Source organism: Rhineura floridana, chromosome 2 (assembly GCF_030035675.1).
Source record: "Rhineura floridana isolate rRhiFlo1 chromosome 2, rRhiFlo1.hap2, whole genome shotgun sequence".
Lineage (NCBI taxonomy): Eukaryota > Metazoa > Chordata > Lepidosauria > Squamata > Rhineuridae > Rhineura > Rhineura floridana.
In genome coordinates, this window is record NC_084481.1 from 207,574,340 (window position 1) to 207,600,780 (window position 26,441).

At 41.2% G+C, this 26,441-nt stretch overlaps 1 protein-coding gene across 14 annotated transcripts in view; it reads left to right on the forward strand.

The window, feature by feature from the left end:
* Nucleotides 1-26,441, forward strand: part of UNC79 (unc-79 homolog, NALCN channel complex subunit) — a 219,281-nt gene that overhangs the window by 119,842 nt on the left and 72,998 nt on the right. For 10 of the 14 annotated variants that reach the window (XM_061612016.1, XM_061612022.1, XM_061612013.1 and 7 more), the window contains 5 exons: nucleotides 897-1,079; nucleotides 3,250-3,412; nucleotides 6,717-6,869; nucleotides 9,273-10,508; nucleotides 18,265-18,372. In XM_061612016.1, coding sequence (XP_061468000.1) covers nucleotides 897-1,079; nucleotides 3,250-3,412; nucleotides 6,717-6,869; nucleotides 9,273-10,508; nucleotides 18,265-18,372 — 1,843 coding nt within the window. The remainder of the gene's footprint in view (nucleotides 1-896; nucleotides 1,080-3,249; nucleotides 3,413-6,716; nucleotides 6,870-9,272; nucleotides 10,509-18,264; nucleotides 18,373-26,441) is intronic. The other 4 variants (XM_061612014.1, XM_061612020.1, XM_061612024.1 and 1 more) reach the window with 2 other exon arrangements.

Consider the following 26,441-nt stretch of genomic DNA (forward strand, 5'->3'; position numbering starts at 1 on the left):
AACTATGCGCTGAGGAAAGAAGTACTTCCTTTTGTTTGTCCTGAATCTTCCAACATTCAGCTTCTTTGAATGTCCACGAGTTCTAGTATTTGAGAGAGGAAGAAAAACTTTTCTCTATTCACTTTCTCAATGCCATGCATAATTTTATACACTTCTATTATGTCTCCTCTGACCCGCCTTTTCTCTAAACTAAAAAGCCCCAAATGCTGCAACCTTTACTCATAAGAGAGTTGCTCCATCCTCTTGATCATTCTGGTTGCCCTCTTCTGAACCTTTTCCAACTCTAGTCGATTACGATTTATGGTGACCCTATGAACCAGTGACCTCCAAGAGCATCTGTCATGAACCATCCTGTTCAAATCTTGTAAGTTCAGGTCTGTGGCTTCCTTTATGGAATCAATCCATCTCTTGTTTGGCCTTCCTCTTTTTCTACTCCCTTCTGTTTCCCGGCAGCCTTAGTCATGCTCATTAACTTCAGTGGGTCTGTTCTGAGTAGGACTAGCACTGAATGCTACCCACTACATGTGATTTCCCCCCCTTTTGTACAGTAATCTAGTTTCTACATGTACTCACACCCCTTTTTGTATCCTCCTTCCGGATCAAGGCACATCCCAGCCAGGCAAAAATACCCAAGGAGGATGAGAAGCAGGGCCAATGTGTGACCTGGAGAGAAGGCTTTTCCCCTGAGAAGGGTCCTAAGAGTGAGATAGAGAGACATGGGGGCTGCATTTGGCCTCCAGGGCTGAGCTTCTGCGTTCCTGATCTACTGTTTTAAAGCTTGCAGCCCATTTCTCGAATAATTGTCAAGATTCTATAGGAAATGATTTTGCTGGTGCTGTTATTTTTCAATGCTCTTTTGGTACGCGCTCTGAATTCCAATTCAACCTTAATTTTAGGTGATGGACTATAATATTAACCTGGGGAAGCACCTCCTCCCTTTAGTGGCTCAGGTGCTGAAGTACTGCACATGCCCCCAGCTCAGGCATTACTTCCAGCAGCCGCCCCGCTGTTCCCTCTGGTCCCTTAAGCCTCACATTCGGCAGATGTGGCTGAAGGCATTGCTTGTCATCCTATATAAGGTAAAGGCTTCTGTGTTGCTTCTGTGAGTCTTTCCTACAGCAGCTGGCACTGATGCTGGGCGAGTGTGATGGTAAAATTCCCTGTGGAATTCCTTCCCCTTAAATATTAGACAGGCGCCATCTCTGTTATCTTTTCGGCGCCTATTGAAGACCTTCCTCTTTCAACAAGCCTTTTAACTTGAGACCTTATCCCAGTCTGCATCTGTGTTGGAATTGCTTTTTAATATGTTTTTTTAAACCTTTCCCCCCCTAAACAATGTTTTTTTAAACATTTTTATTGAAGATATTTTTAAAGCTTTTTAAAAGAATGTTTTTAAAGTTGTTTTGTTTTAATGTATTTTAAGGTCTGTTTTTATGATGTTTTAAAGTGTTTTTAGTGCTTTTGTTTGCCACCCTGGGCTCCTGCTGGGAGGAAGGGCGGGATACAAATTAAACAATAAATAAATAAATAAAAATAAATAAAAGCAACAATGGATCAATCAAGAGTGGGACGATGTTTGGAGTGGTGTTCGTGTGTCGTTTATTTAGCTCTTTGGGGCTCTTAAATGATCACGGCTGATTAATGATCTGTCTCTTAACCATTTAAGGCAGTAGAGAAATATATCATATACAAAATAAACATCATTGTAAGTGTTTCTGTGAGAAAAAGGGCAGCATAACATAAAAAATGCTGCTTATTTTTAAAAGGAAAGGCTACCTTTAAAGCTTTCCTGCTTTTTCCCAATCCCCTGAGCTCACCAGAATCTAAAACCCCATTTTCTTATTATTCAGCCCCATTGATTAAAATTAACAGAGGAATACTGGGTAACATCCAGTGATTTCCACCCAGCTGCACAACTGGAATCTGCTTGTGCAGCAGGAGGTCTGCTTTCTCTTTTGCCCCTCCAATCCCCTGCACCCCCCAAAAATCTCTGGAGGGCACACAGGGAGCTACAGGGGGAAAGAGGGGAAGGAGAAGCCCCATTGCATGAACGTCTCCTTGCTTATGCTATGTTGGATCTCATCCATCACATAGCACAAGAACAATAATGGCTTGTTAATGAAAATATTGCTGCTTTGTAGACTGTGCTTTGAAAATGTAGAATCCTGGGGATGAAAACAGCGTACAAAAAAAAATAGTTAGTGGTGTTAAAAAATCACAAAGTCAATGGGACTTGTAAACCATATAGGAACCGAGCAATATAATTTATAGAATAACTTATGCGAAATAGACTGGATAAATCACGTCAGGTAATATTGGTCACTTCATATTGCCAATCACGGAGGATTGACCCTCCGTGGCGCAGAGTGGTAAGCGGCAGTAATGCAGCCGAAGCTCTGCTCACGGCCGGAGTTCGATTCCAATGGAAGGAGGAAGTCGAATCTCCGGTAAAAGGGGCCGAGGTCCACTCAGCCTTCCATCCATCCGTGGTCGGTAAAATGAGTACCCGGCATATGCTGGGGGGTAAAGAAAGGCCGGGGAAGGAACTGGCAATCCCACCCCATATATATGGTCTGCCTAGTAAATGTTGCAAGATGTCACCCTAAGAGTCGAAAACGACTTGCACTATAAGTGCGGGGACACCTTTACCTTTTATATTGCCAGATCAAGCTAACTGTTCAATTTAATGGCTTGTATTTATATTTTTTACACGATACCATGGCTGCCTACACACCATACATTTAAAGCACATGAGTTCCCTCAAATAATCCTGGGAACTGTAGTTTGCTAAAGTGTAAACTACAGTTCCCAGGATTCTTTGGGGAAGTTATGTGCTTTAAATGTATGGTATGTATGCAGCCTATGTTTTTGGAGGCCAGAGGGTCATTTCCAGCTGCTGAGCAAATTCCTAATTTTTAAGGTGGTTTTGATGAAGCAATAAAATGAGTTGCGATCCAGAGATCTCATCAACAACTCTACAACACATTCTTTTTGTAGTCAGCTTTAAAAGGAAATTAGTCCATTTCACATGCTTTTTATATATTATTAGTTGTAATATATTGTCATGTTATTTCTGGCAATTATATGGCTCACCACCTATACTGGTTATGGGCCCCATTGACTTTGTTTGTGGTTTTTGTGCTATTTGGGGGCATTCTCCTTTGTATTTGTGAATTTTGTTGCCTAAGTTAATAGCATTGTCGTCAGATTTTTTTAAAAAAAATTAACCTTTCTTTTTTGGTTGGACAGTATCCTTACAGAGATTGTGAGATCAGTAAAATCGTGTTGCATCTCGTTCATATAACAGTCAACACACTAAATGCACAGTATCACAGCTGCAAGCCTCATGCCTCGACAGGCCCTTTGTACAGTGACAACAGCAACGTCAGCCGATACAGTGAGAAGGAAAAAGGTATTATACAATATTAAGACATGAATGGGAAGCTGGTGAGTCTCTGGTTGGCATAGAAAGGGAAGAATACTTTCTGGGATGTTTGATCTAGATCAGTGGTTCCCAAGCTCTGTTTCCCAATGGACTGCTTGAAAATTGCTGGGGGTCTTGGTGAGCCACTTAATGGTTTTGCTGCCCATCGTAGCAACTGTAATGCGCCATGCTTAGATGCTGTACGAGTTTTTAAATTGCTTTTTTGTTGCACCTGTTACATCTTATATATAGTATTTTACTGTATTACAATTTGAATTAGAATTCAAATTGTAATACCATAAAATACAATATGAGAAATAAAAGAAGTGATAAAAACACAATTAAAAATGAATATGGATGTTTAATGTGAGGGACGTGCCATCTCCCCTCTTCAGCCACCAATCCAGGGGCGTGCTGTGGCCCACCTGAATGAAGCTCATGGATCACTAGAGGTCTACAGACCACAGTTGGGAACTCCTGGTCTAGATTAAGGGGCCAGCGGAGTATGGTTTCCTGACCCTCAATATCCCTACCAAATTTCAGTCAACTTATGGCCAACATTTTGTTCATAGTTTCAGTTGTAAGGAAACAACCTTATTTATTTAAAATGCTGTGCTGCCCTTCAGGTGGCTTACACAATAAAAACAACACCAGAAAGCCCCTTTTAGATGTTCAGGTGAACAGAGTGGGAGAGCCATGACCTGTGTCCATTATAATGTCTGAAAAGAGCTCCATTACTCCCTTTACTCGCAGAGGGCCCTCTTCACATGATCAGGAGCTCTGCTTGACAAGGGTTCCTCATCATGTGAAGAGAGCCTTCTCTACACACTCTTTGCACCTGCAGGAGTTCTCTACAGACTTATAATGAACGTGTGCAGGCAGTGGAGACTGGTGGCTCCAATATCAGTAGGTTTTAATTCAAGTTTTAGTCCTTGAAAGTTCAAACTATAACCTGGAGCAGATTCATTGCCCCACTGACATTGGAGCCACTAGTCTCCACTGTGTGCTGCTGCAATCCCACTTCCCTTTATGCACATCTGTTAGATCTTGTAAAGAATCATATAAATATACTTGGTTCTCTCTCTTTCTCTCTCTTTCAGTCATGTTGTGCAGAAATGCATTATTTTAGTGTTTTCTTTTTGAAAGCCTTTTACTTTGAATGTCTTAACTTTACTTTGATGAAAAGGTGTGGAGTAAGGAAGCAAAATTAAGCTCAGGCAACCCTGATATTTTATAAAAGAGAAGATGATCTAATTCTTTTCATATGTGGACCTGAAAACCTCATGTACAAGAAATTGGAATAATATAGCCATAAAGTTTTCAGTCTAATATAGAGGAGGAGTTCTTAATGAAGATTGGAATTTCCGGCAAGATAAATGACATACATAAAGCCTTAGTATTTCAATGTATAAAAATGAATTAGGCTACTGGTTCACAATTTCATTTACAAATTGCATTGTGAAGTTTAATTGTCATTAATTTACATTATTTCCCTGAAGAGTTTTGGAAAATAGAGGCTTCCTTTTTATTAAACCAGAAATAGCCTTGATACCTCAAGGTGTTTTGGTGTTACTTTTAATAAAATCTACAGAAGACTTGCCTTCCAAGGCTATCCTAGGACGACAAAGGATAAAATGTTTGTCTGCAGCAGTACCTTTTCTTACTTTGCCTGCGTGCTTGCTTCATGATTGCTGGTTTGAAGAAAGGGGAAAAAATAAAAGAATGCTTGTTTCTAGCTGAATCCATACAAATCATGTAACCTTTTGGGACAAGGTTTTATAATATCTGAATTTAATGGAACCTTGGTCAACAGAGTTTTTACAGGATTCATTGTAGGCCAGGGTGGAGAACTTGTTGCTTTCCAGATGTTGTTGGACTCCAACTCCCATCAGCCCCAACCAGCATGGCCAATGGTCAGGGAAAATGGGGGTAAGACCACCAACATCTGGAGGGCCACAAGCTTCCCATCCCTGCTTTAGCAGCCTGGGGAAAAAAATCTGCTGAAACAGATGGTGGCATCTGAATTGGGGGAAACAACATTAATTCCCCTCTTGTAGCCTCAGAGGGTAGTGATGCATTGGTTGCATTTTTCCCTCTGGGGTGCTGGACTGGCTTGGTGGAGCAGTGATTATGTTTATTTCAAGTATTTATGTACTGCTTAATATTTGGAATTTCTAAGCAGTGTACATAAAACATAAAAAAACCCAACACACATCTCACACAGGGCCTTATTTAACTAACTTGAATACCGCTTACCCTGAAAACCCTATTCATAGGGTCCCCATAAGTTGGAATCAACTTGAAGGCAGTCCATTTCCATTTTGAGCTAGTGGAAGCAATCACAAGGATTTGTGCTAGTGTAGCAGGGCTCCCCTCTCCCATGCCCTTGCACCCCCCTGTGTCCCTGTTCTGGAGGGTCAGAAGAACCCCCAGGATAGTGCATGGGGGGAGGAGAGAAGAGATAATTCCATCAGCCAAGCACAAATGCTATGTTGAATGCAACCCATACAAAGAATAAAAACCATTAAAATTTATCATAGAAACTACCTTGAACTGCCTACTGAAATATGAAAGTCTTTGTCAAGCACCTGAAGTTCTGTAGGGGGAGGCACTGCTATATACTGAGTTAGGACATTTAGCCCAGTATTGTCTACTCTGGCAGGTGGCTACTTAGGTCTTTCTGGATCCTATTTTGAAACTGTGTTTAAAAATGTGTGGCATTGTCCGTGACCAAAGTGGCTACCCAGCTTGCCTGGATGCTAGTACAAATCAAATGCAGCACATTTGTTAGTTTCAGGTGCTGGTATCCAAGAAATCCTTGAAATCAAAGGGAAACAATATTACTCTTAGTACCAGGGACTAGGACATTGCCATGGAGTTTCAGAGTTGTTCTCAAGCTTCCACCAAAAGATACAGAGATTTCTATGAAGGAAACCCAAACTCGTTATTTTGGGATGTAATACAACAGAGGTTCAGAACCTATAACTTCAGTAAACCCAACAACTATCTTAACCACTAGAGACCTTTCTATCCCAAATTGCTCTAGGAAGCAGATGGTCCTTCCTCCACATATTAGCTCTCAACTCGCTAATAGTACTGTTTGCATACTGTGGCACAGACATAATGTGCGTTCAGTGAAATACTGCTGTGATTCAGATTTAGCAAACGTTTGCAAATATTTGCCTTTTTTTTACAAATACATATATTTACAGAGAAGCTTTGATTATCAAACTGTTTCGCGTGTGATATGCTGACTTTTACTGCAGAATAATACTTATATTTCTCTTTAAAGCAGAGGAAGACAGTGTCTTTGATGAATCTGACATTCATGATACACCCACCGGAACCGGCAATAAAGAGTCACAAACGTTCTTTGCAAGACTGAAAAGAATTGGGGGTAGCAAAATGGTGAAATACCAGCCAGTTGAGATGAATGCTCTGAGAAGTATGACATTTTAAAAATTTGGGCTAATTTTAAATGTAATCGATCATCTTTTATGTTAGACATTTTTCTTTTTGTACACTTTTAAAAACAGTGTTAACTAAACAGATGTGTATACCAGACACTGCATCGTATACAACAAAACATGCACAAAGAAGGATTGGAACTGTTATGATGTATTGTGGATCTTTAAATATGGACCAAGGGGACTATGAGCAAGCATGGAAAAATGTGTGTCATAGAATCATAAAGTGGGAGGAGGGTTTGTAGGTCGTCCAGTCCAATCCCCAGTTTGATGCAGGAAATCTAGAGATAGAGTGTCCTCAACAGATGGCTTGTGGGGTAGCAAACAGCAAGTCTTTGACCAGAGGAGAGAAACTAGGATAGTGTGGGCTCTGGAAACACAGTTGAGGAATGGCTGAAAGAGGAGGGTGTGTTTAGTCTGGAGAATATAAGAAAAGACTGATGGATTAGGCAAGTGGCCCATCTAGGCCAGCATCCTGTTCTCACAGTGGCCAATAAGATGCCTATGGAAAACCAGCAAGCAAGACCTGAGCACAAAAGCATGTTCCCTTCCTGTGGTTTCCAGCAACTGGTATTCAGAGGCACGCTTCCTCCAACAATGGAGGTAGAACATAACCATCATGGTTAGTAACCATTGATAGCCTTAGCCTCCATGACTACTTCTTCGCATAGCGCATAGTTAAACTATGGAACTTGCTTCCACAAGAGGCAGTGATGGCCACCAACTTGGATGGCTTTAAAAAATTCATGGAAGATAAAACTATCAGTAGCTACTAGCCATGATGTGTGTGCTCTGCCATCATAGTCAGATGCAGTATGCTTCTGAAAGCCAGTTGCCGGAAGCTGCAGGAGGAAGAGAGAGTGCTCTTACACTCAGGTCCTGCTTGCGGGCTTCCCATGGGCATCTGGTTGGCCACTGTGAGAACAGGATGCTGGACGAGATGGGCCACTGGCTGATACGGCAAGCTCTTCTTATGTTCTTATGATAAGATTAGTATCTGAACGGCTGCCCTGCAGAAAATGTAGCAAAGGGACTCTAATGGGTGGAAATTGCAAGGAAGCAGATTTCAGTTAACCATTAAGAGAAATGGCGAGAGCTGTTTGATGTGGAACAGACTGCCTCAGGAGGTGTTGGGCTATCCTTCACTGGAGGTATTTAAGCAGAAGCTGGATGCCCATCTGGTCAGGGATGATGTAGTTGCATCCTGAATTGCAGGTCCTGCACTTGCATGGGATTTTTGGACATGATGACCTTCAAGGTTCTTTCCAGTGCTATGATTATTTGACTCTTCTGTGACAGCCTGTCATGTTCCCCCAGTTTTTTCAATCTGGATGCTGCATCACAATGCTCATCTGAGTGCTATTGACCTTACATACACCTGGCACTATTAGCCGTTCGGTATGTGCAACAACAGGTGGATTGGAGAGACAGGAAGGTAAGGCCACCAGTGCAGGAACAAGAACAGGGAACCTGTGACCCCCCAGATGTTGTTGAACTATAACACCCATCATCCTTAACCATTGGCTGTGCTAGCTGGGGCTGATGGGAGCTGAAGTGCAACAAAGTCTGCAGGGTCACAGCCTGTAACTTGCAGGTTCCCCATTCCTGCTTTACAGTGCAATTGTAATTTATTCAGCCCAACACATTTAAATTTAAATTGTTTGTCAAATAAAATGCCAGCTGCCCAGCCTACCTGGTCATTTTGAAACAGTATGTGTGGTTTTACAGTGGTCCTGGTGAAGACTATAATTGAAACACGTTGGGCTGCATCACTTATAATGTATTGCACTTTAGAAGTTCTCTTGTTCTAACAGCTGGGTTGGAGGAGCCACATTAGGTCAAAAGCATACTATCTTTCAGTCCCTAGTTTTGTAAACATATAGTTTTGCTAATTGATTTAAAATATCTTCCCATGTCAAGAAAATTGCATGTGCGTAGCCAGTGTTCAGGCTATTTTGAGATATGAGTTCAGTAGATATAGAGAAAGATATTGAGCTAAACCCCACCCACCACCCAAGTCATGTCCTTTGTTTACTGCAGGGATGTGGAACCCATGGCCCTCTAACTCCCATCAACCTCATCCAGCATGGTCAGGGATGATGGGAGCTGGACTCCAACAATACCTTGAGGATCAAATGTTCCCCAGCCCTATTTTACCTACTTCATGTATCACAAAATTGCCCCTAGAAAACCTTAAGCTGGGGCACTCTTGAGCCAGCACTGTGTTGTATGGACCTACCCAGATGCCTCCAATGCAATTTTAAAATTTAAACAGCAGGATTTGTATATAAAAAGCAGTAGTACCTAATGATGGAAATGCAAGGGGATGGTGGCGGAAATGCCAGAGTGAAATAGTGCTAGCTTTTTTCTGTTTCGATCAGGTGAAATAGAACTGGCTGAATACAGAGAAACGGGAGTATTGCAAGACAGCATTCTGCACTGTGTGAGAGAAGAAAGCATTCAGAAAAAGAAACTGCGCTCTCTCAAACAGAAATCTCTTGACATAGGAAATGCAGACTCCCTGTTGTTTACATTAGACGAACACCGTCGGAAGTCGTGCATAGACCACTGTGACTTAGAGAAGCCACCAGCCCCTTCCGCTTACACAGCACCAAGGCAGAATGAATACGGACGACCTCGGCAAAATTCCTCCACCAAGATGGAAGAGGAAGATACAGGGGAGAAGGTGAACCCACCTGCCATCCCAGCAAAAACCCAAGCAAGGCGGAGACCTATCATACCAGAAGTTAGGTTAAACTGCATGGAGCCATACGAAGTGAAAGTGGATTCCCCAGTTAAATCTCCTCCACCAAAGGAGGACTTAGATCTTATAGACCTGTCCTCTGATTCAACTTCAGGGCCAGAAAAACAATCGGTGGTCTCTAATTCAGATAGTGACTCGTTGGTCTTTGAGCCGCTCCCTCCTCTCCGTATAGTGGAAAGTGACGAGGAAGAAACTGACATCACAAGCCCGCTGAATGCTGGCATCTCTGGCAAGATTGCTGCCTTGTCTCCATCAAGTCCCACCAGTGTCTCTGTGGTCAGCCTTAGCATAACCCCCGCTGTGCAGTTCAGCATTGAAGATTGCTCCAAAGAGGTAAGCCCTTCTGCAGCAAGCCATATTGTGTCATTCGCAGAAGAGAAACCCCCCTCTGTTACTTCGGAAGGTCAAAAATATATTGATGAGCTGGCTAAGCCAGAAGAAGTTCATGAGGCGTCCCCTGGCAGCCCCTTAACTCTAAAGCAAAAACGAGACATGCTGCAGAAGTCATTTGCTCTGCCAGAGATGTCCATTGATGACAACTATGAGTTGTGCATAGAAGAGATCAAGCCGATTGGACCCTTTCCCAGTTCAAGTGGGAAAACTGTCTTCATTAAGGTCCCCGAAGAGTCTGAGAACCAAAGTGAAAGTGATAAGCCCGAGGCCAGTGCAGAATCTGATACGGAACAAAGTGCAGAACAAAAGCAGGAGGAAGAAGCCGAAGAGTCAGAGTTTAAGATCCAAATTGTTCCTAGGCAGAGGAAGCAGAGGAAGATTGCAGTGAGCGCCATCCAGAGAGAATACCTTGACATTTCCTTCAACATCTTAGATAAGCTGGGAGAGCAGAAAGAGACAGGTAAGCAGAGCCTGTGGGTAATCCCATCTGAAAAACATTGGGTTGTGTCCAACGTGACGCTAAATAATCGTCCCGTCAGTGCAAGGGGACTTTGCCCCCTCTCCTTCCCCTGGAACACCCCCTAAATCAGGAGTCCTCCATACCCTCTGGAGCAGATTTGGGGAGGAGGAGGGGCATGCATGGGGGGAGGAGGGAGGAAGTCTCTTTGCGCTAGCGGGAATCCTTGCACTGACGGGACCCATTAGTTGAATACTACCCATACTTCCCCTCCTGCTGTTTTAGAGGAAAGAGAGGATGTCTTACGTTGCTCTCTCCATGAGTGATGGGGAAAATTTGCAATCGAGGGAATTTGAAATGAGAACTACCCCAGGTTAGAAGGCCTCATCTCATTTTGAGCCAAGCTCAGACCCCTTCAAATCTGAGTATAGCTCACCGTGAGGTTTGTCCCTAATATTAGACAGCCCCACATCACAATTTCCATCACCCTTTTCCTAAGCAGCCCCTCCAACCCCTTACATTTGAAAAGGGAAAGGTGATAACTGGAAGGAGGGAAGGCTCACTAGGGTTGCTTGCTAAATTCAATTTGGGAGACAGAGGAAACTACAGATCCCATGCTCCCTTGCAGGAAATAACCTTTCTAAGCATGCTCAGAACCTGTTTAGGAGGTTGGCCAGGCCTCTCTTGTGAGCCCTCCCTGTTGCCATTACCTCCTCACCTCTCTCGAAGTTAAGGGTGTTTTGTTTTTGCTTGGAACAGGAAAATGGGAGGGGAAGAACTCTGTCTTTCTGTTAAGCTTTTATTTTCAAGTATAAATAGGAAAAAAGAAGCACGGAAAACTAAAGTTTTATGTAGATTATTTAATTAATTAATTAATTTATACCCCATCCTTCCTCCCAGTAGGAGCCCAGGGCAGCGAACAAAAACATTAAAAACACTCTAAAACATCTTAAAAACAGACTTTAAAATATATGAAAACAAAACATCTTTAAAAACATATTAAAACATCTTTAAAATTTTAAAAAAAGCTTAAAAATATCTTAAAAGCAATTCTAGCACAGATGCACACTGGGATAAGGTCTCTACTTAAAAGGCTTGTTGAAAGAGGAAGGTGGAAGGGGAACGTTCCAGAACAAAAGCATTACACTCGCAGTCCAAAAACTCATTCACATACATAATCACAAAATGTCTATTAGTGGACCAGACCATGCTCTCAGGAGGTTGTCCTAACTGTAAAAAGAGTGTCTTTATCCATATTTATTAAGTACCAGCAAAATGCCTGTCATTATCACAAAGGATATGTGGACAGTAGGAGTGCTTGCATTGCAAAAACATATTTTATTTTATTATTTGATTTATATCCTGCCCTTTCTCCCAGCAGGAGCCCAGGGAGGCAAACAGAAATGCTAAAAACACTTTAAAACATCATAAAAAGACATTAAAATACATTAAAAGAAAACAACATTAAAAACATTTTTTTAAAAAAGCTTTAAAAACATCTTTTTTTAAAAAAGGGTTAAAATGGGTTAAAAACATAATATTAAAGAAAACCTATTAAAAGCAATTCTAACACAGACGCAGGGCAACTATCTGTGCAAAAAACCACTTTGCACGTTCTAGTGAATAAGGACTCTGGGCTGAATTAGACATGATGTTTGTCATGTTGTTTGGCCTTGCATCTCTGTTTTAAAAAATAAAATAAAAATAGTCCATGTAGGGCCCAGGGGTGGGGGGCTGGATTGGTACAATGGCATGGAGCTTTATCTTTCTGCCTCCACCATGATCCCAGTTGGAAATGGACCCCTCCATACCTGCTATTCACAATAGGAAAAAAGCTCCCATTGGAATCTATGGTAGATGCATACAAGTGTGTATTCCAATCCCAGTTGGGACTGTGGCATCGCCTAAAGTGGCAGCCCCTTTCCCACTACATGGTCCCTATCTGGTTTTTTAAACAGCTGTATAAGAGCTACAGATGTCATGTCCTGCTTGGGGGCTTCTCATAGGCATTGGACTGGCTACTGTGACCACAGGATGCTGGATTAGATGGGTTATTGGCCTGATCCAGCAGGCTTTTCTTATGGATGTTCATGTCTAGTTTGACCCTCAGTGGCTTTTGCTCTCACTTGACAGTTTTCCCATAAGGAACATGCAACTTTTTTCATAGACATGGGAGGCAACGATTGGCTTGTATGAAAGAAGGTAATGGCATGGAAGTGTAACCTGTCCTCAGCATCCCTAACCATTGAGAATAAAGCCAATTCCCCTCTGAGTAGCTCTGCCCTGTTCCTCCGAATAGCCCTGCCCTCAGTTCTGTTTCCTGGTCACACTGAAGTGTGACAAAACAGGGAAACTATGACAGAATGTCGAGAACATTATAATGTGCATGCTTGTGTGCCATGTGCCCCCAGTCAACTGGCCTTTTTGCATATAGGCATAGTAACAAAATACTCATTATTATGATGGGAGGTGTATGTTGTATTTATTTAGTTGGTTAGGGAATTTTACATCCCGTATTTCAACACATGGTCTCAGGGTAGGTTAAATCAAGTCAACAATAAAGAAAAAACAACCACAGTACAGAACAGTTTTGTTGTTGTTATGTGCCTTCAAGTCGATTATGATTTATGGCAACCCTATGAATCAGTGATCTCCAAGAGCATCTGTCATGGACCACCCTGTTCAGATCTTGTAAGTTCAGGTCTGTGGCTTCCTTTATGGAATCAATCCATCTCTTGTTTGTAAGGAAGGGGCTGGCTTGTGCAGCTGTGGCAAGATGAGCAGGCCCTAGCCAGCTGGGGAGGACTAGACTCAGAGGGAGGCAATGGTAAACCCCCTCTGAAGACCGCTTACCATGAAAACCCTATTCATAGGGTAGCCATAAGTCTGGATTGACTTGAAGGCAGTCCATTTTTTTCCTACTCCCTTCTGTTTTTCCCAGCATTATTGTCTTTTCTAGTGAATAATAATAATAATAATAATATTTAATTTGTTTGTCGCCTATCTGGCAATTAGCCACTCTAGGCAACGTACATTAAAATGAGATAAAATACAACAATACAACAATATCAAATACAACAATACAACGATATCAAATGCAGTCATAATTAATAACAATAGATAAAAATACTGGACAGTCATCAATACATATAAAAGCACTTATATTAGCAGCATATGATAGATGGTAAAATCATAAATCATAAAGATTTACCCTTCCCAAGGACCTCAAAGGCCTGTTGGAAAAGCCACGTCTTCAGGGCCTTGCGGAATACCTCTAGGGAAGGAGCATGTCGAAGGTCACATGGGAGGGAGTTCCAGAGAGTGGGGGCCACCACAGAAAAGGCTCTCTCCCTAGTACCCACCAACCTAGCTGTTATGGTTGGCGGGATTGCGAGAAGGCCTTGAGTGGCTGATCTAGTTGGGCGGCATAAGTCTTCTCATTAAGTGTCCAAAGTATGATAACCTCAGTTTCATCATTTTAGCTTCTAGTGATAGTTCTGGTTTAATTTGTTCTAACACCCAATTATTTGTCTTTTTTGCAGTCCATGGTATGCACAAAGCTCTCCTCCAACATCACATTTCAAATGAGTTGATTTTTCTCTTATCTTTGTCCAACTTTCACATCCATACATAGAGATCAGGAATACCATGGTCTGAATGATCCTGACTTTAGTGTTCAGTGATACATCTTTGCATTTGAGGACCTTTTCTAGTTCTTTCATAGCTGCCCTCCCCAGTTCTAGCCTTCTTCTGATTTCTTGACTATTGTTTCCATTTTGGTTAATGGCTGTGCTGAGGTATTGATCCTTGACAAATTCAATGTCCTCATTGTCAACTTTAAAGTTACATAAATCTTCTGTTGTCATTACTTTAATCTTTTTAATGTTCAGGTGTAGTCCTGCTTTTGTGCTTTCTTCTAACCTCCATCAGCATTCTTTTCAAATCATTACTGTTTTCTGCTAGTAGTATGATATCATCTGCATATCTTAAATTATTGATATTTCTCCCTCCAATTTTCACACCTCCTTCATCTTGGTCCAATCCCGGTTTCCATATGAGATGTTCTGCGTATAGTTTAAATAAATAGGGTGATAAAATACACCCCTGTTTCACACCCTTTCCGATTGGGAACCAATCAGTTTCTCCATATTCTGTCCTTACAGTAGCCTCTTTTCCAGAGTATAGGTTGCGCATCAGGACAATCAGATGCAGTGGCACCCCCATTTCTTTTAAAGCATTCCATAGTTTTTCATGATCTACACAATCAAAGGCTTTGCTGTAATCTATAAAGCACAGGGTGATTTCCTTCTGAAATTCCTTGGTCCGTTCCATTATCCAACGTATGTTTGCAATATGATCTCTGGTGCCTCTTCCCTTTCTTTTTTTTTTTTTTACAATAATTTTTATTCAAACTTTCATAAAACATACAAAACAAAATCATAAAACATTCAAAGACAAAAACCAAAACAAAACAAAAATGATTAAACAAAAAATAAAATGTTGACTTCCCATTTGTCGCAGATCAAATCAGTTATAGGTCTACAATATATAACAATCCTGTCTCTTAAATTATATTATAAAATCACTTTCCTCCAGTAGTTATCTTAATTAATCATCAAATCTCATAAACATTACTTTATTCTTTCCACAAAAAGTCAAAGAGAGGTTTCAATTCTTTAAGAAATATATCTATCAATTTTTCTCCAAATAAACATGTCGATTAATCCATCTCGTTAATAATAATAATAATCTTATTGTCACAACCATAGTCCAAATAAACATATCGATTAATCCATCTCATCAAAATCTGTTAGGTCCAATAATTTCAATAGCCATTATTCCATTATCCCTATTAATTCCATCTTCCATCTTCAATAGTCCTGTTAAGTCCAGTAATTTCAGTGTCCAATCTTCCATTGTCAGTATTCCATAATAATCTTGCTGTCATAGCCATAGTCATATAATAAGAGTCTGATGGGAATTTCCTCTATCCCAAATATTTTCTTGCCATCAATTCTGAATAAGTTGCTGAAATATTGTTGTAAAGTCATATCTCTGTTCTTCTTTTTTACAAAATGCACTGGCTCATCTCTTGAGAGTTTTTCCATTGTCACATGGCTGCAGTTAATTCCATAGATTTTCTCTATATCAAGCTCCATCACGTCATTCCAGTCCAGAAGATTATCCAAGCCATTGATAACTTTATCTCTAATATCTTCATTAATTTTTTCAGAGATAACGTTAAATTCCAAACAGTAGATTTTATTTCTAACATCCATAAACTTCAGATCTTTTTCCAATTCCACATTTGTTCCAATCTCCAGGGCTTGTATCTTCCCTTTATGTTTTCTTTTCTCATCTCTGATCTCATTCTCCTCTCTCACAGGATCCCCTATTTCTTTAAGCTCCTGCGTCATTTTGCTCAGTTCAATTTTCAGCTCCTTACTGCCCTGTCGCAGGGTTTGTTTCGTTATCTCAATCTCATCCATTATTTTCTGAAACATAATTACTTCCAGATTCTCAGCCACTTTCTTGATTGCCATTTTTAAAACCACGAAAACAAAACAAAACAAAAATAAAGAAGAACCACTTCTTATTTCAGCAACAATTGGGTTAATATTCCAGGCTTGATGACATCACAGTATAAACAGAGCAGCCTGCCTTATCTCTCTATGTTCAAGAATACAAAACAAATTTAGTTCCCAGCATCAAAACAGTTAGTGGCGTCGTGAAGAAGCAGATTCGTCAAAATAAAATAGACCAAAAAGAAAATAGTCCCAGACAATATAATGTTCCTCGGAATAGAAATTCCTCTTCTGTTTATATCTTTAGAATGCACTTCCAGGACAGCTTTTTGCAATAGAAACAGAGATAAGCTGTTAATTTCGTGAATAACAGAGAAGAGTTATAGCTCACCCAGAAGTTCTTTAAAGCTGATTCATTTGACAAATCTCTTTTTGCTGCAACAATTTAAACCAAGTAAAAAAAATAATAGAAAGAAGGGTGCTTGCCTGTTAGTCCGTTTTCTCTTTGAAGAAAAGATAAACGTATCGCATTAATCAGATAGAGCTTGTTCGGAAGTCCATCCGGCATTGCTGGCTGGACCTTTTCTCATAAATTAATGAAATCCAGTCCTCCCAACAAAAACAGGCTTTTGAGGTTGATCTCTACGTTTCTCCCTGCCCAGGAGAAATTTCATCAGTCAAAAAAAAAATGTTCTGACTGATTTATATCTGAATAAGCTTCTTTTGAGGCGGGAGCCCGTCTCAAAAGCAGGCACAAGCGAAGTCACCCTTCCCGGAAGTCTCGGTGCCTCTTCCCTTTCTAAATCCAGCTTGGACATTTGGCCTTTCTCGCTCCATATATGGTAAGAGGCTTTGTTGTAGAATCTTGAGCATTACTTTACTTGCATGGGATATTAAGGCAATAGTTTGATAATTACTGCATTCTCTGGGATCCCCTTTCTTTGGAATAGGGATGTATATTGAACGGTTCCAGTCTGTGGGCCATTGTTTAGTTTTCCATATTTGTTGACAGATTTTTGTCAAAATTTGGACAAATTCAGTCACAGTAGCTTGTAGCAACTCTCTTGGATGCCATCTGTTCCTGGTGATTTATTTCTTCCAAGTATTTTAAGAGCAGCTTTCACCTCACATTCTTAAATTTCTGGTTCATCATACGGTTCCTTCATGAATGAATCTGTCATCCAGAACAGTTTAGGCATTAAAATATCTTGATTTAGAAATGTTGTATAAAGGGACTGTGTATTGATAATACAATCAATCAATAAATGCTGTTCCTCAAACACCTGACTCCCTGCCTCACCCCAAAGTTTTTAGCTGCCATCAGAATCTGCCCAGTGAGGTTACCTGTCTGCTTTCAAAGGGGAGAGTATTTTAAAACTGGATTGCCACTGCTGAGAAGGCCATGTTCTGAATTTTATTTATTTATTTATTTATACCCCGCCTTTCTTGTCATGATAGAAACCCAAGGCGGCTGACATATGGTTCCCAGGCTGTCTCCCATCCAGGCACTGACCAGACCTGACCCTGCTTAGCTGTAGCAGGGTGCTGGCCTCATGTACCTTCAGACCATCGCCTGACTATTTCTGACCAATTGGATCTCTCTTAATGTCTAGATCTCTTTTTGATGTTTTTATTGTATGGTGGTTGTTCTTTTAACTTCTTGTAAACCACTTTGATGTTTTTAATGAAATAGCAGCATACAAATATATAAGTAAGTAAATAAATGGTGGTGCAACCAACAGGATTTCCTCAACAGATCCCAACTCATGGACAGGATAATACTGGGAGAGGGAAATGGAAAAATGGCTTGAATATTTCAGAAATCCCCAAAGAGGTGCAATTTGCACCCCTCTATTGCACCCCCTTTGGGGATCTCTGTCAGTGAAGGAGTGGGAACGCAGTTTCTGTGCAGAATGCAATGCTTCTAAGATTGCTATTGTTCTCTTAGTATGAATGGCAATTGCTCTCTTACAGGGGAGAAAGTAAAAGGGTGTACTCCAGGATATTTTCCAGCAGGCTTATGCCCAAATCTAATTTCAAAGTGGTTGGGAGGGTGGTGGTGGAATGCCATTCTTCTCATTCTTTGTTTGTTCCAAACCACCACTTGGGGTTCCAGGTGGCCGAATGAGAAGTGGAAAAAATTAGACTGAGAAAGGGAAGCTGATGAACAAGTGCTCCCTGATTTTTCAAAAGTAAAAAAAGGCAATCTGAGTTCAAGCATTTTGTCTTTGCAGATGCTTCGGCTAAAGTACTTTCAACCCTAGAAATGCCAAGGGAATCATCTTCTGCTCCAACACTTGAAGCAGGTGTACCAGAGATGAGTAGCCACTCTTCCATTTCAAGTAAGCTTTCCCCTGACTTTCAGGAGAGGAACTTGGTTACTACACTTGTGGGCTCCTTAGTATGTTTTGCCATCTGGTATAGCTCCTAATTTATGCTTGACTGAGTGTTTATGAGCATTGTGTACAGTCCGATTAATTAACTGCATGAGTATCAGAGTGGTGTTGGCAGTCTGTAATAGTAAGGTTTGGAGAGGGATGGAGAAATCTGTCAATTTCAGTTTCTTTTGCCACATTTCCACGTCAATCTGTGATTTATTTTTACAAAGTCCTCATAATAATTCTTCAGCATTTTTGTGTATGCTTCTCCCAATATATACATTTTTGCAAGCAATTTCCCCTAATATAATGTATTGCTGTATATTACTTTTAGAAATACATGCATTTTTACATACACATTTCCCCAATCTACCCATTTGTGTACACATTTTTGGGTTGGAAAACTGCATTACAACTTGTAGAAGTGCACAAGACAGCTGCATTTCAATTCACATTTTGATTTAGAAATGCCCCCCAAATTTCTCCTCCATCCCTAGTTTATAGTAATGTAACATCTAATGTCTAAGGGGTGGACATTTTGCTGAGGAACTTGTGGCCCTTCAGAAATTGCTGGACTATATTGCCCATCATCCCTGACATTTGGCCCTGCTGGCTGGGGATGATAATTGGAGTTGGAGTCCAACACCATCTGGAGGGCCACAGGTTCCCCATCCTTATTTTACACCATTGTCCTCCCAAAGCCTTTGCCAGTTGCACTCGCTTTAATAATAAGCACATTTCCTTATGTATTAGTTTTCCTGTTGTCAGCTGCTTTGGAGGCCTGCTGTTAGGCAGAAAGGCCAGTTAGAAATACTTTAAATGAATTAGAATTAACACTAAAGCTCTTGAAGCCTGGCTGTCTATCATCAGCCATGATTCTTCCCAGCACAGTTTCAGATGGTCTGAAGGCACAGATGCATCCAGTGTCAGCCTCCCCTTCACACTTATGGCAGGATTAGGAAGGGGATGCTACCTTGGGGAGCAACCCCATGCTTCCCCTCCATGTGATTTGGTCATGCACACCATATCAGAGTGAAATGAGACATCCACAGGAAAGTGGCAATTTCACTGATCCAGTAAAAAATGAGCCAAGTCACAGAAATATTTTTTCCATCTTCTAAGCTTCCTGTATCTGTTTGCATACATCAGGATATTGCTATGACTGTATATAGTGTTGAAGCACCTGATCCTGAACAACTAGAACTAGATACCTAGGAGCAGAAAAGCTATGACAGCGACGGGGACCCTCCAGCCTGCAATGTTATTTAGACCTTTCAGGTCTCCCCAGTTGGCCTGCAACTTCCTTACACCTGATGTCACATATGACCCTCAAGGGTGTGTCCCTGTTATAATCAGGAGGTATAGAATCATACAATAATGGAAGAGGCCTATAAGGCCATCAAGTCCAGCCCCCTGCTCAATGCAGGAATCCAGCTTAAAGCATACCGGACAGGTGGTTGTCCAGCTCCCGCTTGAATGCTTTGGAGCCCGCCACCTCCCTAGGTACAGGCGGGCCCCGCTTATACGGCAGGTTCCATTCTGGACCCCCACCGTAAAGTGGAAATCGCTGTAAAGCGGAACCCCATTGAGTATAATGGGGCACGTCGTGTGAAAATGACATGAAAATGCCGCAAAACCGCAAAATTGGCTTTAAAACGGGGAATGAAAGCCGCCGCATTAGGGGAACACCGGGAAGTGAAGCACCGGTAAGCGGGGCCCTGCTGTAATTGGTTCCACTGTTGTACTATAACAGTTAGGATGTTTTTCCTGATGTTCAGTTGAAATTTGGCTTCCTGTAACTTGGGCCCATTATTCTGTGTCCTGCACTCTGGGATGATTGAGAAGAGACCCTAGCCCTCCCTTGTGTGGAATCTGTAGAACATATTTTGTGGAATTTATAGAACATGTTTTGCAATTTCTGTTCTAGAGTTCAGCAGCATATGATAGGCCCTTTGCTGACCAAATTACCAGGAATGTCAGTTCAATTTTATGTTAAATATCTGATGGAAGATAAGATCCAAAAAGTTTCACTGATAGTGGCTACATCTCTTGTTCTCATGGCTACTGATAGAAAACAACTCACTATCTGAAACTAGAAGGACCAACCCAAGATTACTGTAATTCTATATAATTATGTCACACTTTTGAACCTGTTTTGTTCTGAGATTCTGGTTATTGTATGCTTTTATTTTATTTATGTATTAAATTTATATCCTGCCCTTCCTCCCAGAAGAATCCCAGGGCGACAAACAAAAACACTAAAAACATTCTAAAACATCTTAAAAACAAAAGACCTCAAAACATATTAAAACCACACATCGTAAAAAATATATTAAAACAAAACATATTTAAAAACATTTAAAAAACAGCTTTAAAAACATATTGAAAAGCAATTCCAATGCAGACGCAGACTGGGATAAGGTCTCAACTTGAAAGGCTTGTTGAAAGGGGAAGGTGTTCCATAAGTGCCAAAAAGATATGGTGCCTGTCTAATATTTAAGAGGAGGGAATTCCAAAGGGTAGGTGTTGCAGCACTGAAGGTCCACTTCCTATGTTGTGCAGAACGGATCTTGGGACTCTAGTGACAAAGATGCATCCAGGAGCACCCCTAGACTACAAACCTGCTGTTTCAGAGGGAGTACGACCCCATCCAAAACAGGCAACTGACCAATTATCTGAACTCGGGAACCACCAACCCACACTGCCTCCATCTTACTAGGATTCAGGCTCAGTTTATTGGCCCTCATCCAACCTACCACTGAGTTCAGGCACTGGTCCAGGGCTTGCACAGCCTCTCCCGATTCAGATGTTACAGATAAATAGTATCTTTTATCTTAAGTTTTGTCTATTGATTGTAATAAATTGATACATATATGATATCAAGTGTGCTGCAGGTAAAGATGCAGCTGGGCTGAAAGGGGGTTTCTATCTGCAAGGTCCTGTGCAAAGCCTTGTGCCCAGGCTTTGCAAGTGCTGACAATCAGCTGATCACCAGGATTTGCAAAGTCCTGTGCATGCTGCTTTGCAAGCACTGACAATCAGCTGGTCATCCATGCATGGAAAAAAGGTCACTTGATATCATTGTGATCTCAGGCTGATTGACAGGTGTGCAGCCTAGCACATCTGTCAAATCTGGCTTGCGGAGGGGGGGAAGAGATAAGGATCCAGCCAACTGGATCTACTTCTCCACCTCTGCCATAAATGTTCAAGTTTTCAGGGCCATGTGTAGCCATTAAAAATAGATTCACTGTGGAAAGAGAATAACAGATTATGTTTAAAAAGCATTGATAGTGGAAAGAGAATACATACATAAAATATTCTGTGAGAGAAGTTGTGATGTTCATGCTTATATTGTAAATATGGTAAGTGCTGTTTATATAGAAGATATATGGTAAATAGAGTGAAAGAGGAGGGGGGAGTACATGAGCAGTAGAATGCTGGATGATTGGCTGAGTGTTTGAATGGCTGGGAGTATAAATGGAAGAATGACAGTTGAATCTAGGAGGTGGTGAATTGAGGGGTGGAGGTTGTGGTTGAGGTGGTGTCTTTGAGAGGTTGAGAGGGAGGTTGGAGGTTGAGAGGCGGTGTTTGAGAGTGAGTCGGAGTTCTGAGGCAATTAGTAAAAAGTCAAGTACCTAACAGAATATAGATGAAACCATACGCTTGTGAAACATTCCTTAAGTAATCTTGTTATTTCTGATATTTAATAAATACTTATTTGGTTTACCAAAGGCCTGATCCTTGGCTGGGGGAATATACAGACCAGAAGGGAGGGCAAGGTAATTACCAAGGCTGAACAGAAACTGTATCTAATGGTGGCAGAGGTAACAAGTCGCGTATCCAGAGCAACCCAGAGTTGTATGCTTTAAATATAAAGATACAAGGGGGTTGGGAACAGCATAGGCACACAGTCACAAAGTAACAAGCTATAGAGAGACTTAGGCAAAGTCTCTGGGAGTTTGGGTTACAGAAAGTGACTGGTAGTGCTGCCTAGCGGTGGAATTTGTTGAATCTGTGCTAGAGCTGAAAAGAGTAAGAAGAAAACCTGACGTTCCTGTCTTCTGATAGCCACAAGTGAGAGCTTCACTGGTGGTGCTGGGGAAGGACGTCACAGAAGTCATATAATCAGAAACCTGCATACTGTTCTTTACTGGCTGACCTGTGCCTCAAACTCTAGAGAATCATTTCAGGAGTCCCCCCCCCAATATTAAAAGCCAAAGCTGTCCTTGAGAAATCAGATAAGTAATTCTTTCTCAGAATTGAAACCAATCCTCTGATAAGGCACAATACGCCTGGGAGAGGCTTTAATTTCCATTATAAAAGCCAAGGAGTGAGTTCAAAACAGCCAATTTCCTATGTTTTTAAGTCATTGACACCCCAAGCAATATTGTCTGCTCTGAAATTTTAATTGCTGTCCTTTCATTGGGAAATCCTGTGTCTGATAAACTGATAAAATGTTTTATTTTAAATCATTGCACTGGAGAAAATAGAAATTATGTTCTACCAAACTGGATGTGAAAGTCTTCTGTCTTCTTTTTTTAAAAAAAGCAAAGAATCCTATATCAAGTGGAATTGAATTTGCATTTATTCCAGCAGCTCAGTTGGGCTATATAATTGTGTTGTCACTGGATCAAGCTAGCATTTTGAAAGTGCTCCAGAATATAAATACATCAGAGGGCAACACTTTACATTGAAATGTTTTTCAAATGATTTCATTGTGACATTCACCAGCAGATGCCATTGAAGATATGAAGACTGGTGCATATGTTGGCTTTATTTTTTTTTTATTTTTTTCATTTTTAAACCGCCCATAGCGAATAGCTCTCTGGGCGGTGTACAAAAAGATTAAAATACAAAATATCATAATAAAATCAACCAAACATAATAAACACAAACAAGGAACAACAAAAATATAAAAGTTAAACACATTAAAATGCCTGGGAGCATAGCCAGGTCTTAACCTGGCACTGAAAAGATATCAGCATAGGCGCCAGGCGTATTTCTTCGGGGAGGCTATTCCACAATTCGGGGGCCACTACAGAAAAGGCCCTAGATCGAGTAACTGTCCTCCGGGCTTCCTGATGAGTTGGTACCCGGAGGAGGGCCTTAGTTGCTGAGCGAAGTGACCGGGTAGGTTCATAGTGGGAGAGGCGTTCCACAAGATATTGCGGTCCCACGCCGTGTAAGGCTTTATAGGTCATAACCAGCACCTTGAATCTAGCTCGGAAACAGATAGGTAGCCAGTGCAAATGAGCCAGAACAGGTGTTATATGTGCTGACCGGCTGGTCCTTATCAGCAGTCTGGCTGCTGCATTTTGCACTAGCTGAAGTTTCTGAACTGTCTTCGAGGGCAGCCCTACGTAGAGCGCATTACAGTAATCCAGCCTAGAAGTTACCAGAGCATGAACAACTGAGGCGAGGTCATCCCTGTCCAGATAGGGGCGTAGCTGGGCTACCAACCGAAGATGGTAGAACGCATTCCTTGCCACCGAGGCCACTTGCGCCTCAAGAGACAGGGAAGGATCGAGAAGCACCCCCAGACTACGAACCTGTTCCTTCAAGGGGAGTGTAACCCCATCTAGAACAGGGTAAACATCCACCATCTGTACAGGGAAGGCACTCACCAACAGTGTCTCAGTCTTGTCTGGATTGAGTCTCAGTTTATTAGCTCTCATCCAGTCCATTATCGCGGTCAGGCAATGGTTCAGCACATCCACAGACTCACCTGTAGAAGATGAAAAGGAGAAATAGAGCTGCGTGTCATCAGCGTACTGGTGGCATCCACAAGCCAAATCCTTCCAAATTTGAGTAGCATTTTGTATCCATGTACTGAAGGTTGGATTCCCTGCAGTTGAGATGAAAAAAAAGGGAGGTTGTAAAAACTGCAACCCCTTGGAATAATATTTACATTTGAACTTGCAATTTATGGTCTTCTCTAGACTGTCAGCATTTTGTGAGAGGGATTCAATAGCATACAAAAAATTTAGGTTTATTTATTGAACACTTCCAGTCTGTGGGTCATTGTTTAGTTTTCCATATTTGTTGACAAATTTTTGTGAAAATTTGGACAGATTCAGTCTCAGTAATTGTAGCAAGTCTATTGGTATGCCATCTATTCCTGGTGATGTGTTTCTTCCAAGTATTTAAGAGCAGCTTTCACCTCACATTCTAAAATTTCTGGTTCTTCATTCTGTGAATGAATCTGTCATCCTTGCATCTCTTTTATAGAGTTCGTCAGTGTATTAGTTACATCTTTCTTTTATTTCATCTCGGTCAGTCAGTGTGTTCCCCTGTTGATTATTCAACATCCCTACTCTTGGTTTAAATTTCCCTTTCATTTCTCTAATCCTTTGGAATAGGGCTCTTGTTCTTCCCTCTTTGTTGTCCTCTTCTATTTCTATACACTAACTATAGTAATAGTTCTCTTTGTCCCTACCTACTAGTCGCTGTATTGTTGCATTTAGGGTTCTGACCGTGTTTCTATCTCCTTTTGCTTTTGCTTTCCTTCTCTCTTTAACCATTTTAAGAGTTTCTTCAGTCATCCATTGAGGTCTTTCTCTCTTTTTAACTAGAGGTATTGTCTTTTTGCATTCTTCCCTGATAATGTCTCTGACTTCCTCCCATAGTTCTTCTGGTTCTCTGTCAACTAAGTTTAAAGCTTCAAACCTATACCTCATTTGATCTTTATGTTCTTCTGAGATGTTATTTAAATTGTATTTTGGCATTATGATTGCTTTGTTGGTCTTTAGCTTTACTCTGATTTTCGATACGACCAATTCATGATCTGTACCGCAGTCTGCTCTTGGTCTTGTTTTCGCAGAGAGTATGGAACTTCTCCATCTTCTGCTACCAATTATATAATCAATTTGATTCCTATATTGACCATTTGGTGATGTCCTTAGGGGTATTCACACATTACTCTGTACCCAGGTACAAGCCCCCTGTACCTGGGTACAGCAGCTCGTGAGAAAGAGAAAAACTGATTGCTCACGATCAGCAAAACGGGGACAGCATGCAGGGAGAATCACCACGTGTACAGGTACCTTGAAAAAAACCATCTTCTGCTCACGTGGTGATTCTCCCTGCATGCTGTCCCCGTTTTGCTGATCGTGAGCAATCAGTTTTTCTCCCTGGGGACAGCCTGAGCCTTGTACCAGCAGCAGCAGCAGCAGCAGCAACAGCCAATCAGAAATGGGCTGAAGAAAAACGTCAGTTGCTGGAGCCACAGAGGGAAAGAAGAATAAAACTAAAACGGAGGCAAGTGCAAGGAAGAGGAAAGGGAGACCAGCCTGAAGCAACGAAAGAGCTTGAGGGAAGGAAAGAGGCAAGAAATGGAGGAGGGGAAGAGGCAAAAAACGGGGGGGGGGGAGAGAGCTTTGAAGGACTCACTGCAATTTTTAAAAAGTCTACTCAGAAGTAAGTCCCATTGAGTGCAATGCTTCTGTATGCTAGCAGTGATTGAGTTTGAGGAAAGGAAGGGAAAAAATGGGGGAGAGGGAAAGCTTTGGAGAATTCACATTTGAATTTTAAAAAGGTCTACTCAGAAGTAAATCCCACTGAGTTCAGTGGGGCTTACTCCCAGGTAAATGGAGTGACTAAAAATGTGAGAGACTTGTCAGGAGGCTAGAGCTAGGTTTAAAAAATAAATTTGTTTTACAAACTTAAATGGAGTTTAAGCCTCTTGTGGGCTCAGGCGAGTGAAAACTGCTGTCTTGAGAGAAGGGCAGAAGGAAGCAGTAATCAGAAAACTAGTGAAGAGAGAAAAGGGCAGAGATTCTGAGGGCTCACAATATCATTCTAAAAACATTACTCAAAAGTAAGTCTCACTTAGTTCAATGGGGCTTACTCACAGGTAACTGAAGTTAAGATTGCCTAAAAAAAGCAAGTGTTCTGTCAGAGAAGCTAGAGCTAGGCAAGGACTTACATTGTTAATTTTTACAAAATTAAGTTTGATTACATTCCTAGTACAATCCTAACCCCATGCTTACTCTAAAGTAAATTCCAAGTTTGGTGGGACTTACTCCCAGGTAAGA